A 14593-nucleotide genomic window follows, 5' to 3' on the forward strand; every position below is an offset into this window, starting at 1 on the left:
AATAAAATGACTTAGAATAAGTGAAATTGAGGAAAGTTCAAGTGCTTTAAGGAGGTAGAATAAATCTTACTATGTCATGACAAGTCTTTTACAATCATTTCTTTTGGAAGAAATAAGTAAGACAATTTCAGAGAAGAAAAGCCAGGTAAGCAAAATGCAGAGTTAGTAAACACTAAAAGTTAATATCGCATGCAGTGAAAGCAACAACCTTACTTTGTGTGCCAGTCAACATAGCAGACGCTGGAGGGAAAGAGTTTTTTGAAAGCTCTATAGTACTTTTGCACAGTCTTTTATTGATTGTGATACTATCCTCTCCAAGTTCACTTTCCATAGCTCTTTGCACACTTGTGCTACCTTGTCCAAAGTTTGGTTTCATGATAATTTCAGCCACTGGTGTATTGACATAACTATTCCGTCTTGTACTACTTCTTAGTAGCAAACTCTGAGATCTACAGAGCTGTTTGGGCTTGCAGTCCCCATGAGATGACTCTTCTTGGTCTTCAACAGTCACGGTAGAAGTTCTCTTAAAGCCACCACCACAGAGTGGCTTGTGAATACTTCCATCTGAGTGAAGATTCAATAGAGATTCCTGTCTGGTCTTTGACTCTAAGAAGTGTTCACTACTTTGTTGTTCTGTATTCAGAACAGATCGATGGAAGGTACTGGACACATTTTTACTTGAATAGCCTGGCATATCTACAATTCCTTCCAAAGAGAAGCACCTTGGTTTGATGTTATTGGAAAGAACATGCAAGCTACTTAAGCCTATCAAGTTGTGACAACTTCCTCCCATTACATCATCAGCACTGACTCTTCTGCGTCTTAAATCAACTAGCTGCATTTTCTTAGCACATCCTTCTTGAAATCCTTGATCACTTATCTGTTGTCTCTCAGTAGAATCTGATTCTTCTTTGTTTTTGTCTCTATGAAGCAGACTGAGAAGAAGACACTCAGTTGATTTGAAGGAATTCAAATTGGTTAAGTGAAGGATTTTTGAAGACTGTGGATCATCTTGGATTTTATGTATCCCACTGGGTCTATCTGAAACTGTGATGTAGCCACACACAACTACCAGGAAATGAAACAAAAATTAAGATGCAACTGTGTGACAGTGGGCAAAAATAAAACAATAATAAAGTTAACAAAATAAAGCATCACCATAGTACATATTGTTAGTATAGTATAAATAGCCGCTTAATTTGGAAGCCACTTAAACAGCACACATGCGCAACATTCGGTTACAAACGTGCAAGACTGACGAGTGGTTTTCCCATTTGTGATATAAATAACTTAAAAAGACTCAGCCTAACTAGATGGATTGAGCGAGAATACATTGAAAGATATCTGCTCTCATTCTACAAGTATTGGAAACTTCTTAAGTATGAGACAATGTGAAATAATAGACCACATCCAGTCAACCCTAGGTACCATGGGACACTGGTTCTAGGCCACCTGTGGATATCAAAATCCGAAAATACAAACCCTGAATATAAAATGGTATATTTGCATATCTCTTAAGCATACCCCTTCATATTTTAAATCATCTCTAGGTTCTTTAGTCGTTACACTGTATCATTAAGAGAATAATAACTAGGAAGAGTCTGCACATACTCATGTTCAGCACAGCTGCAATTTAAAAAAAAAATGCTTTTGACTCTGTTGGTTGGATTCACACATATGAAAATCACAGACTGGGAGAGCCAATGTACCTATAGTTGGTGTGTACTTTGGGGGAGTTCTTGGCATGGGGTTGCTAAAATCTTGGGCTCTCTGCAGAAAGTCTTGTTACTTGAGCACACCCGAACAGACACTAAAGTCATTAGTGGCCGGCCATGCTTAGATTGGAACTCTTTGCCCTGCCTATGAGCCTCTGGGAAAGGAAGAGGACTGGAGACTGCGTTCAGTCATGAGGCCTCGGACTAAAACTTTAGCTGAAACCCCAGAGCAGCAAGGTGAGGGAGCTGCCATGCTGATGAACACATGCGTGCTGAGAGGACACGGAAGGGCTGTTCCTCACCTCCAAGCCTGTTGCGTGCATCTCTCCCTGGGGCTGCTCTTGGTAACTGATCACTGCAGGTAAAGCTCTTTTCCGCCCCCGCCCGCCCCCCAGCTGCTGCAGTGAAGAGAGGTGTAAGGGAACTCCTGGGCTGGTGGTTGGCTGGGCAGAAGTCAGGTTAGCTCTGGGATCTCGCTTGTAGTCAGCATCTGGAGTAAGGGCAATCTGGTGGCCTAAAGCCTTGACCTGTGGGGTTTGGGCCAACTCTGGGTAGTTAGCATCACAACTACACTGAAGTGTAGAACACTCAGCTGCTGTCAGCACAGATGGTGTTAGAAAGATACAACTGAGCCACTGGAAAATGACACAAAACAGCAATCAGATCATTGAATTTTTTGGGGGGGTACCAAGCATCGAACTCAGGACCTTGTGCTTGCGAGGCAGGCATAGTGCCACTGAGCTACATCCCCGGCCCCTATATCACTGAATTTTAACATAACTTATAGCCAGCCATTTTCATATTTACCTAGACTTTTAAATAATTTCAATTTTAGGAAAATTGAAAACTTAATTTGAATAATAAGTAAAATGCATACATACCCAAAATGTTCACAAATAATTCATAATACTCATATGTAAGTAGAGGTTCAGGGAGATCAAGAAAGTAATCTGCAATTGTTCTGAATACATCTCGCTCAAATCCAACATAAGTTGGATTACTCATATCATTACTTCTTGGCCCTAAGAAGTAGAAGGCAAAAGAAATAGGCAAAATATATTTTAACTTAAATACAATTTTAAAAAGAACTTACAAAAAGTATAAAACATATCTCATGAGGGAGTTGTTTAACAACAAATGTCTCATTATCATCTCACTAGAAATCATACTAACCAGGCAAATGCTAACACATTGTTTTACTTTATTATTTTAATACCTGAAATACCATGCATAAAGCAAAATTTTTAATATATTTTAAAAGTACTAGGGAAGTCTACTTTAATGAGATTTCATTAAAATTCATTTTGTAAAGCAATGCAAATACAGACAATGAAAATAATCCCTCAAATTATCTTTTGTAAATTTACATTTTTATGAGTAAATTTTGTCTGACATGAGGCATACCCCTAATGCATTTAAATAATTATCATTACACTGTTGTTTCTTAAGCTTAATGTGATTATGGAAATATTGTGACTATTCATTAGTGTTTTCCTCAGATATGAGACCTGATCAAATTGTATAGATAAGAAACTGAAGCTCAGAGTAACTTGCCATTGATAACAAAGCTAAAATTAGTACTTAGACCAGTACAAAGTTTTCAAGTTCCACAACATTTAAAGTATGGTCCACATATTACCTGTATCAGAACTGTCCAATGCACCTATTAAATATACAAACTTCTCAACACAGACTAGACTCCATAAAGGTGAACCTAAAGTCTTCATAGGAAGAAACTTCTGGGCATAGTTTAAAAATTCCCTGACCAACTAGAATCAACACAATCAGAATCTTTTTGGAGAGTCTCCCTAGTGACTGTGAAATGCATTCACGTTTTAGAGTCATTAAACTCTCTGTCAAGTTAAAATCTCTCTTCCTAGAGCCAAATAATCTTTCTGTCTCCAAGCTTTTATACGGATGGAAAAGCACATACACTGAAAAAGGATTAAGGAAAAATAATTTCTCTCTCTTTCTTTCTGTCCCTCTCTCTCTTTCTCACACACACACACAAGCTTAAAGGCTAATATGAATTTTATGTAAATATTTTTCTAAGGAGGATATAAGAAATATTCTTAGTACATAGAATAAAGAATGTGATGATCATTAGAAACTTTTCTAAGTCAGAATATACATGTTTGGTGGAAACAGAACTTATAGCTAGAGAACTTAGGCTTGAGCTATACCTCCTTTGCATTAACAGAAGACTAGGAAAATCTTGGTTTATCTCTTCTGAGGAAAAAAAAAACAAGCATAATACACTGATTACTGATTTGTTTCTCACAGGATTACTATGGAGAATTAAATAAGAAAGCAAACGTCTTAATAGTGCCTCTGGTTGAAATATGGCAAGTTATATATTTGTTAATGTTTGGGAAGAGAAAGGAACACACACATTCTAAAGATAGATGTCAGAGAAATCTCGATCACTATGCTTATTTGAATTGTTAACCATGAGACAAGGAATGAGAAAGATAGTTAGGGAAGGTAGGAGGAGAAATGTAAAAGTCTTAAGCTCATGATCAGGATCTTTAAAGTCATACCAACTTTTGGTAACTTCATTATTAACTTATTCTGTTAGTTTGTCATATTGACACCCGGTGGACAATAAAGGAATAAATATCCTGAACATTAAAATAAACGCATTAGTATTTTTGAAAATACTAATTTAAAAAGAACTAGAAAACTGTATCTCCAACTAAAATTATTAAAATATAACTTTTGATGATTTAGAAACATACATTTGCAAACTTTTAAAATTCATTTTGAAAGAAATTAGAATTTTGCCCTTGAACCAGTGAAAAGCTAATTTTCACTGATCACTATGAAAAAACTTGATCAATGAAGTGCTAAACAATGATTCGGAGATTAGTGATAGATTGATCAGTTTTTCTCTTCATAAGCATAAAGGTCCTGCTAACAAACGCTACTGAACAGAAGTGGGTTTTAAAGCACAAGGAGGCTGGAGTGAGAGGTACAGCAGCGAGAGGTGGAAGTGTGCTTCAGGAAGCTGGATTTCCCACTGAACTTCCCCAGCTTCCAAGGTGGTTTACTTCCCAGCTGCCATTTGAACCCTCTGGGCCTCACAGAGGCAAGTATTATAATGTAGATTTTACCTAAAAAATCTCCCCAAATCCTCTAGCCTATGGTTTATGATTTATGTGAACAAAGCCATAAATGATAGGCTTGAATTATAAAATCATCTTCTGTATAAAAAAAAATTCAGGGCTCCATATGTAATTGATTCTACTAGACTTCAACTAGACTTTTACTTAAACATCAAGAGAAATAATATACTTTAATTTTATCAGGACTTTTATTTATAAATTATTCAAAAATTTCCTTGGTTCTTGTTAAATATTATCAATATAAAACATCTCTCTCTGTATATGTACACATATACATATTTATACATACATACGTACATATACATGTTTGCTTTACTTACAATTTGCTAGGCACTTCATGGCAGATAATACCCAGTGAGGAAGGTCATCTACATAAAAAATAAATTTAGTAAATCACATAATTTTTATGATATATTAAAACTTCAGTTATATACAATTATGTGTTTATACATACATATGTGTACATATATTATCAGTATTAAAAATTATTGCATATTTAACAAGACAGGGTCAGGTTCATATTTTAAAATACAAAAAACTTGAAAAAGTTAGAGATCTTGAGTTTCACTCAATCCACAATCCACAAAACAATCAGCTATCACCAAATCCAGGATTATTTTGGGGGAGATGTCCAGATATGAACCCCTAAGAGTCTTCTTTACACCATGATCTTCTGTTCATTCTCATTTTGGGTGTGTCTATTTCTACGCTACTTGAGTATTTTGGACTTGGCTGACATCTATGATGAAGTCAACTAGATCTGAATTACTAAGGCAGTATCCAGGGAGGCTTACTCAAAAATCTCAGCTGCTACCACTTCAGTGCTCATCATTAAATCTTTAGCATAATGGCTAGCACATAGTAGGCCCTCAGCACAAATATGAATGAATAATCTTTATTATATATGTATACTTTTGAAATGTTTAATCTTGTCAATTAAAAATATACATGAATCCATCCTAGTTGCTAAATTATTTCTTATAGCAGCATGAATATTCACTTAAAATTATTCCACTGTCACTACTTCCATCTATGATAACAAAACAACAGACCTTCTGATACTCCCTCAATGAAAATAATCTACTTTCTACGTTGGGTCTTTTTGCACTCCACTATAGCCACAGCTTTTGCTTCTAAGCTTAAATAGACTCCAATTTCTTCAATTAATACCAACCTGATTTGTCTTGTAGTATAACTACTCCACGCCTACTTGTGTTTGCCATGTTGTACATCACATATTGAGGAATTACTTGGTTTGGATTTATGAGTTCTTCTAGGGATGGCACACATAAAATGGTTTGCAGGCTGAAAAGAAAGAATACAAACATTTTCTCCACAGAATAAGAGGAATAGGGTGCGAACATGAGTGTGACTAGCAAAGAAGGCCATCAGAATACTTTTTTTCAAACTTTCAAGGCTTACATTTAGTAATCATTTTCCAATGTATTAATCTCAGTAACATTCAAAGGCTTCAATATAGACTCCAAATTATAGCCATGACTTTAAATTCAAAGAAAAAGCAAATCATACTGAAAACACTCTATTTTTACTGTACTAAAGCTATGGCAAGAATATTTATTAGGAAACATGTATTAAATTCTAAGCTTTGAGAACTAATCTGTACTTATTCATTTGCATATCTTGATGAAATGTCAAATAATCTAAATGCTTCAGGAACCTGATTATTGGTTGTTTTATCTTACTAGATCAGAATAACATATCTCCAAACTTCTTCAACATCTTCCTGGCTTATTTCTCTATAATCTTCTGAGTTTTCTTGATCTTCTCTGATTTCATGATTTACTTTCTCTGTAGTTTCCTGAAAAAAGAATTACTTTGGTTTAACTCATTATGTTCAAATTAAGGAACTACTGTACTTTATAATTATTTTACCATTATATATATTTTTTCAGTACCAGGGATCAAACTCAGGCCCTTGCGCTTGTGAGGCAGGCGCAGTGGCACTGAGCTAAAGCCCTGGCCTGTGTTACTATTATAAAAGAACGGGGCAGAAAGATTAGTTGAGGAGTTACACAGAAGTCCCACTGCTACAGTCTGGATCTTGACTGTCACCCGAAGACCTAAGTGTCCGAGGGTTGGTAGCTAGCCTGCAGTGGTACTGGAAGGTGCTGGAACCTTTAAAAGGTGGGGCCTCATGTCAGGAAGTTAGGTCACTGGGTCACTGCCTCCTTCTCTTTCATCTCCAGGCGCCCTGAGGTGAGCAGTTTCCTCCACCAGAAGCTCAGGTCAAGATGTTCTGCCTTGCACAGGTCCCAGAGCAATGGAGCCAGCTGACCCTAGGCTGAGGCCTGAACCATGAGCTAAAATAAAGCGTTCCTCATTTGAAGTTGATTCTCTCAGGTATTTTGTCATGGTGATAAAAGCTAATACAGGAGGAAGAATAATATTCTAACAGAATGCGCTTAAATTATATAAACACCATTTTCAAGTATGTTTTACTAACATTTTTATCACTGTTTCCATGGGTTCCAAATGCATTTGCATACATATGTTTAGAATGTTGTGTCGGTTGAGGTCTTTTAGTATGGGCTCAAATATTAAAGAATCATTTACTTTTAATGATCCTATTATTAATCACATGGTAATTATATTTAAACTAGTGATTAATCAAAGGACATTTTACCTGAGAGAAATGCAATCCATGCTTCTTGGGAGTTCTACGAGACAAGTTTCGTAACTTAAAAACATTCTCTTTATCTTTGGAACAACTGTCGATACTGTTTTTTCTCAATTCTGGATGCCTTCGTGGCAGTGTTTTAGGTGGAGAAATTGCAGGAAATCTGGTTTAAAGACAATATGTAGTTAAATAACCTGAAATCAGAAGCAATTTTTATAGCTGATCTATTTTAAAAATCATATAATCTGTTTTATTTATATTACTAAGAAATGAATATTCTCCATAAATCAATTTTCCTACTAACCCTTAAAATATATTAATCATTTCTTGCTTTCTTTAGTATATTCTGCATATTTGAATTTTATTCATGAGAAAACTCTGGATTACCACCGGATCATTTCTTTGGAGAAGTAGCACTGATACACATAATGGTTCTAGAATGCTACAGTTTCTATAATTAATTATCTAGTTTCCATATTTTTTTTTTGCCTTTTGCTTGGCTGTGTTTATCCTAATTTCCAGAACTTAGTCTCTTGCTCCTTTTGATTTTAATTTTTTGTTTTCCTTTCAAGGTAGTGTAAAATATCCAAAGACATAAAACCACAGGAAACAATATAAAGGAACATTCATGTATGTAACCACCAAGCTATGAAACTGTTGACATTGGCCCAATTTCCTTTTTCAAGGAAATGTGATTCTTTGCTCATTCCTTTTCTTTCTCCCACTACCTAAGGTAAGTCACAAAGCTCTAGTTAGCATTTTTCTTTCTTGGCCATGCTTTTATACTTTCAATATTTATGTTAGCAATATATGGTCTAATTTTTTTCTCTATGGTATCTTTTATTATATGTAAGCTTTTAGTGACATTAGAAGTTCTTACTCCACTGTCTTACACGTATTTTCTTGTATTTTTTCTCCCTTAAGAATTTCAGTTTTTATATTTAGGGATGTAAACCATTTAAAACTAACACCACATTCTCACACATGTGCAGATTTGTTTTCCCAGCAATTAATTATTTTGAGCTAATTTAAGTCCAGATATCAGGTAAGCCAATTTTCCTTGCTTTTCAAAACTGCCCTATCAAATGCTACAAAATCTATATTGGAACTCTGAATAGAAATGCACTAGATTTTTATATCAAGTTGGCAAGTATTCTGTTGACATATATGTGAGGCAAAATTATTTGTGAGCAGGGTATTTTTCTTCATTTATTCTCTTCAATAACAATTATATAAATTTCTCTAATAAGAGCTTATAAATTTTTATTGAGCTTTACTTTTAGGGATTAGAAAACATAAAAATCATCTGGTGTAAGATAGCTGCCTAATATTCTCCTTAACCTTGTTTTATTTCTTGTGTTGTCTGTTAAAGTTTGATATTCTCTTATCACATATATTTTTAGATTGTATCAGGTGACATGTTATTTGAAGGCAAGGACCTATAGATTTGTCTTATACAAGCTGGGAAACTAAAGGTTAGTAATAATATATCATTGATATGTTATAAACTTTTCATAATATGCAAGTGATAATATTTCAGTTTTCTCCCGATTTCCTTTTCTGTATATTAAGTTAAATAGTTTGAAGTTTACTTTCCTAAATGGATTACTTGAATTAAGAGCAGTAACACCTTTCAAAAGAAAATATTACTTCTATTAAAGAAGTTGTTGTTGCAGTAAAAGTGGAAATAAAACTTCACAGTAATTTCATTATATAGGTACACAACCATTCAGTACCTGAATAACTGATTATTGTCATCAAGATTTTCTGACCCCCATCTGCCTTTGATATCTTCAATTACATGATTTTTAAGAAATTTTCTCAATAGTTGAACAGTCTGTTGCCTTGTAACTTCCGGACCAAAATTGCTATTATTTCTTAATAGGTCATAAAGCCAATCCACGGCTTCCCCAGCTGTGAAGCAGTTGCCATATTTTTTAAAGTGTTGTCTGTGTTTTCTCAGGGGCATTCCTGTTCGGAAAGATGTGGTCACTTCATTCCACTGAAAAAAAGATAAAAAAATGTTAAAAGTAAACAAAAATGAAATATTATTGATTTGAAATAGAATAGGCAAAAGAAATTCTTAATTCACATCTGATTACACTGTAAAAATTCTTGAAATCATTGCATTTGTTACATAAAATTTATATCTCACAGATTTTGTTTTATTAATTCTTGTGCTACAGTAATATTTTTAAGCAACAGATTTTTAGTAAAAGGAATAACTGGCTGGTCAAATTATGTAGGAAACCTAGGAAGAAGGAAGAGGAACTGCAGCATACCTGTCTGAATCCTCAACAGAGAAAACCTTTATTTCTGTTTTTTACTTCTAGTAACATTAGTAATATGCTGGTAGCATTTGTGCCAGGCAATGTGTCATATGTTCACTATTTCACCTTAATTCCCACAATTCTATGAGTAGGTATTATGATCATCTCATTTCTAGTATAAGGAAAACAAAGCACAGAGATGTTAGTTTGACCAAGGTCACATAGCTAAATGATGAACTAGGCACTCAAATCCAGATGTAGACTCTAGAATTTATACTGTTATTTACTGTGCTTCTGGCAGACAGTTGCTACACCAGCAAAATGTCTTTAACAACCATCTTTTCCATAGTATCTCTTCTATGATGAATCCTACAGTGAACATAGAACACATACGTAAAATAAATAAAATATAAATCCATTCCCTATTTAATGAGTCTGAAATATACCTACATTTAAAAAAAAATACTGATTTATTTTAAACTGTCCTTGAGTTAGTCAAGTTTCTAGATTTGTCAGAGCTCTGACGGGTGGTGGTGGTGGTACAGAATAAACATCACTTTTTAACTGATAAATTCTACACTAGACTTTAAGAAATTTAATCTGTAACCCCATTTATGTGACAACTGGCTATGTTACCACTTACCTAACCTATGTGGCCCCCGCATCACAGCACAGAACTTAAGGACTGAAAGCAGTATTCTTTTCTTTCCAACTCCCCAGTTCATGTTTATTCAATAAATTTATTTGAAATGTCCACTATGTATTGGTCTGGCCACACAGTAGTAAAAATGAAAGAGGGGGTGGCATGAGTGGGTACTCCCTACATGTAGGGAGACTCCAAAAGAGCTCTACTGAAGTGTAGTATACTGTAGTAGTTTTAAGAGTAGGCTCTAGAGTTGGACAACTATGGTTAGTTTCCTAGCTGTAGCCTTAGCACTTATTGTTGATGAACTTTTGTGCCTTCTCTGTTTCTCAATCTCCTTATCCATACATGGGGAGAGTACAGTACCTATTTAATGGGCTTGTGGTAATGATAAAATAATTTAAATTTTGTAAAGTACTAATGGACAATAAATTTTTTTTCAGCATGCTCCTAGTACTTTAATGTAATGGACTTTTAATAATGCGATAGAACTATCTCATTAAGGTTCCTTCCAGTCATAAACTCTATTCCTTACATTGATAAATATAATCAAAAACTTACTGAGCAGCGGAATTCCTGTCAAGGTCACCATACTAGAAAGATTTGCCTTCTTCTAGCTCGGTCACTTAACTGTTCATGTGACTTTGGGAGGGTCACTTAACTTGTGAGCCTCACTTTCCACACATCGGTAAAGTAGGGCTAATTACACATGCTCACATCGGAAGGGCACTCCTGAGGACGCCTTGCTTGTTACTCTGAGATGCCAAGACCCTGTCCTACACATATCCTCCCAGGACACCCCGCAGGGTGGGCATATACTACATTATCAACGGGGAAACCGAGTCTCACCGGATGTTCAGGAAATCTAACGTCACAGGACCAGCAGCAGCACAGTGTCCTGGAGGGCTGAAGACGCAGTAAACACTGCAAGGGCACCCACGGATCAGTGGCCACCGTCGTGGTCGCCTGGGTCCTCCCTGCCTTCCATTCTACTGCCCAATAAAAGAAATCAACGCGATTCCTACTCGGGCTCGGCCCGATCTGACCACCGCCTCTGGAGCCCGTTCTCCACTCTTCTCTCAGCCCGAGGGGCCGGAAAACCAGGGACGGAAGCAGCCGCAGTGGGCACCTCGGTGACGCGTCGGGGTCCCCATGCCCCAGGCACAGCAGTCGTCCCCAGAGCCACACCTTCGGGGCCGCTCCCTTGGGCCCAAGGCGGACAGCGAGGGTCCCCAGCCTCCTCTCCACCGGACCTCGGCGCCCACGTGGTGGTCACCGCCGGCCCGCGGGGCATCCCTGTCGCTCCGCGCTCTTACCAGCTTGGTGGCCCGGTAGGGCCCGGGAGGCGCCCCCCGACTCTCCATGGGCTGTCAGTGCGCCGCGACGTCCATGGCGGCGGACCGGACCACCCTGGACGCGGGTCCAGCTCCCGCGAGTCTGCGCACAACTGTCGGCCCGCGGCTGATTTGAATGCCTCGGAGCGCTGCGCGGATTGGCCGCGCCGCTGGGTCATGTGATACCGCCGGGGCGAGGCCCGCGGAGACTGCGCGGTGTGGTTGCGCACAGGTGTGGACCCCGCTGGTCACGTGACGCCGCGCGGCCAGGGGAGCGGTTGCCCTGTCCTGAGGGCTTTGCTGTCCTGAGGGCTTTGCTGTCCTGAGGGCTTTCCTGCCCTGCAAAAGTGCGGGCTCAGACCCCCTCTTCCTTGGGTAGTGCGCTGGAGCCCGAATAGATTTTCATAAGAAAGTACCATTTGGGGCTTGGGGAGGTGTAAAACTCGCCTAATTCCTTTTCTTAAGAAAACCTACCCCCTCAGCTTTGTGAGACTTCTGGTGATGTTTAAATCAGGATTTTAGAAGGGATTTTAGGAGGTATGTCTGCAACCAGTGTCTACATTCAAATGACAAAGGCAGGTAAGTTTCCCAGCGTCGGAGAGACTTTCCGACAGTCGGTTTCCTTGGCAAAGCTCATACTTTAATAAATGATCTTTCCCTGGTCTGGAACTATTTGATCCAGGAATGCCTTAGTACAGGGGCCTGAGAGGCTGCTTTGGTGACCTGAAGCCCGAGAAGAATTCATTTGGAAATGAGACAGCAGTTGAGAGCAAAGCACTTAGTGAAAAGAGAGAAAGGAAAATGTATTGAGGGGAATAGTGAGGTCTGCAGAATTCTCCTTGTCAAACCTGATTATTTACATGGTATTAATATCTATCTTCTAAGCAGGACCAGTGGAATTTTTGAAAAGCACTTCTCAAACGGAAGCAATTCATTTTGAATTCGTGTTAAGGAAACCTGGTAGAATGATCGATGTTACAAAATACTGTTAAACATTTTTTATCTGGCTTTATGACACCGTGTTCTAGGATTTTCTCTTGTAGCCTATCTTTCTTCAGAGTAAAATGGAGATGAGCATATGGAAGCCAAAATTTATTTTGCATTTTTGCCCAGCTCCCTAAGTTAAAAACGATTACATTATCGCCTTTGTTACGAGAACCACAGTAGTCGGTCACGTGTGTTTCTCATATGCAGCCGAACAGAAACAAAAATAATTAAAAACTATAAAATAACTATGAACTATAAAACGTTTGAAAGATTAATGTTTACTGTAAATCCAAACTTTTCCTGAGAGGATGGTTGGAGAAGGCCTAAAAAAGGACGTGCATGATGAAGTGTTGCATTTGAGGAAAGAAGTGAGGCTGCTTTTGGGCTTTCCCACTGTGTCTGTGGGTTCACCGTGGGTCATCGCGTCCCACTGACAGTTTCTGTACATGGGAAAATATCTCAAAGTAATTTTGTTTTTCAAATGTGAGTGGTCTGGGTTTTGTCATGGAGTTACTTATTTCTATTCTTTTTTTTTGGTACCAGGGATCGAACTCGGGTCCTTGAGCTTGCGAGGCAGGCAGCGGAACCACTGAGCTAAATCCCCGGCCCATTTATCTCTCTATTCTTATCAGGTAATGATTATATAGTTTCGTCTTCAAAGTGATTTTATTTCATTGTGAATATTTTGAGTCACTTACTTTCCTTCTCTTCTTTAAATCTGGATTCTCTAGTAGGTTACAAACTACCTGTATGAATGTCACCTCTAATGCCTGTTAAAATGCTGACTCCCGGGCCAGGGATTTAGATCAGTGGTTCCGCGGCCTGTCTCAAAAGCGGAAGGACCCGAGTTCGATCCCTGGTGCCCCCCCCCCCCCCCCCAAATGCTGACTCCCCAAAATATGTTGAGAGAGACAGAGACAGAGTGGGTAAAGGGGTATTCTTAGGAATGAAGCAGTCAGGATCTCCGAAGTTAACATGGAGCTGAGGTGCTGTAATCCCCATGGACTGCCTAGCTGTGTGTTCGTTTAGGCAAAACCACAAGCTTCTGTTAATTTATTCCTAAAATTGAACCTAATCCTGCTTGATGCAGTGTCTCACAAAGGAAAATGAATGTATCATCTTTTAAATATGATGAAAAAAATTCTTAGGCAGAAATTGTCTGTTCTAGTAGGGTTCTCTATTCTGCCCATGGAGTTTTGTTTAGTCCTATGAGAATATAAGTAAGTCTCACACAGAGACTTTATCCAGTTCACTGCTCTAATGCCAACCTCTAAGTAGCACATAGTAAGCATTTAATACGTATTTGATGAATGGATGAGTTATTTTAATCACTAAAAAGGAAGCCTGTGAGTCATACAATCCAATTATCTTTCCTTCCTAGGAAACATTTAATAAAAATTTCCTGTGTATTTGTAAGGATTACTTATGTTTTAGACATTTTTCTGTTGCCCAGACACAATATCCAACACTCTCAACTTAGGAGAGGTTTATTTTGGCTAAAGTTTTTATAGGATTCAGTCCATAGTCAACCAGTTCCAAGGCATGAAGGGAATGGTGGAAGGGTTTGGGGGAGGAAAGCCTCTCGCATCATGGTGACCAGGAAGAAGAGAAGGAGGGGAGGAGCTGGGAAGGGAGATGTACCCTTCCAGGCCACGCCCTCAGTGACCTGTCTCTTCGTACCAGACTGCAACTCCCAATAGCAAGTTAGATCCACTTCCATTTCAAAAACTCTACCTCTGAATACAGAAGTCTTTAGGGGATGGTCCAGATTAAACCATAGCAATTTATCTTTGAGGTTTAGCCAGTCTACTTGCTATGTCTAGTTATGAATCTTATTTCATGAATCTTGTCTAATACTTGCCTAGTTTGAGAAAATTTCTT

The 14593-nt window shown here is 38.0% G+C and overlaps 1 protein-coding gene and 1 long non-coding RNA gene across 6 annotated transcripts in view; one reads left to right on the forward strand and one right to left on the reverse strand.

The window, feature by feature from the left end:
• Depdc1 (DEP domain containing 1) overlaps positions 1-11878 on the reverse strand; it is a 46901-nt gene extending 35023 nt beyond the window's left edge. The window contains exons 1-8 of one of the 5 annotated variants that reach the window (XM_004841466.4): positions 11708-11853; positions 9215-9480; positions 7485-7641; positions 6544-6659; positions 6015-6145; positions 5161-5208; positions 2597-2737; positions 214-1068 (exon numbers count right to left, since the gene is read on the reverse strand). In XM_004841466.4, the coding sequence (XP_004841523.3) occupies positions 214-1068; positions 2597-2737; positions 5161-5208; positions 6015-6145; positions 6544-6659; positions 7485-7641; positions 9215-9480; positions 11708-11755 (1762 nt within the window). In that variant the 5' untranslated portion in view covers positions 11756-11853. Of the gene's footprint in view, positions 1-213; positions 1069-2596; positions 2738-5160; positions 5209-6014; positions 6146-6543; positions 6660-7484; positions 7642-9214; positions 9481-9760; positions 9912-10952; positions 11098-11707 lie in introns of those variants that run through there. The other 4 variants (XM_087212901.1, XM_087212900.1, XM_087212902.1 and 1 more) reach the window with 4 other exon arrangements.
• A 93-nt stretch (positions 11879-11971) lies between these two features.
• LOC110348434 (uncharacterized) overlaps positions 11972-14593 on the forward strand; it is a 91117-nt gene continuing 88495 nt past the window's right edge. The window contains exons 1-2 of the long non-coding RNA XR_015451915.1: positions 11972-12304; positions 13256-13344. This is a non-coding gene — a long non-coding RNA (uncharacterized LOC110348434). The remainder of the gene's footprint in view (positions 12305-13255; positions 13345-14593) is intronic.

The sequence above is a fragment of the Heterocephalus glaber genome, unplaced genomic scaffold (assembly GCF_053883595.1).
Source record: "Heterocephalus glaber isolate CG9 unplaced genomic scaffold, H.glaber_assembly_v1.0 deba00001442, whole genome shotgun sequence".
Taxonomy (NCBI): Eukaryota; Metazoa; Chordata; class Mammalia; order Rodentia; family Bathyergidae; genus Heterocephalus; species Heterocephalus glaber.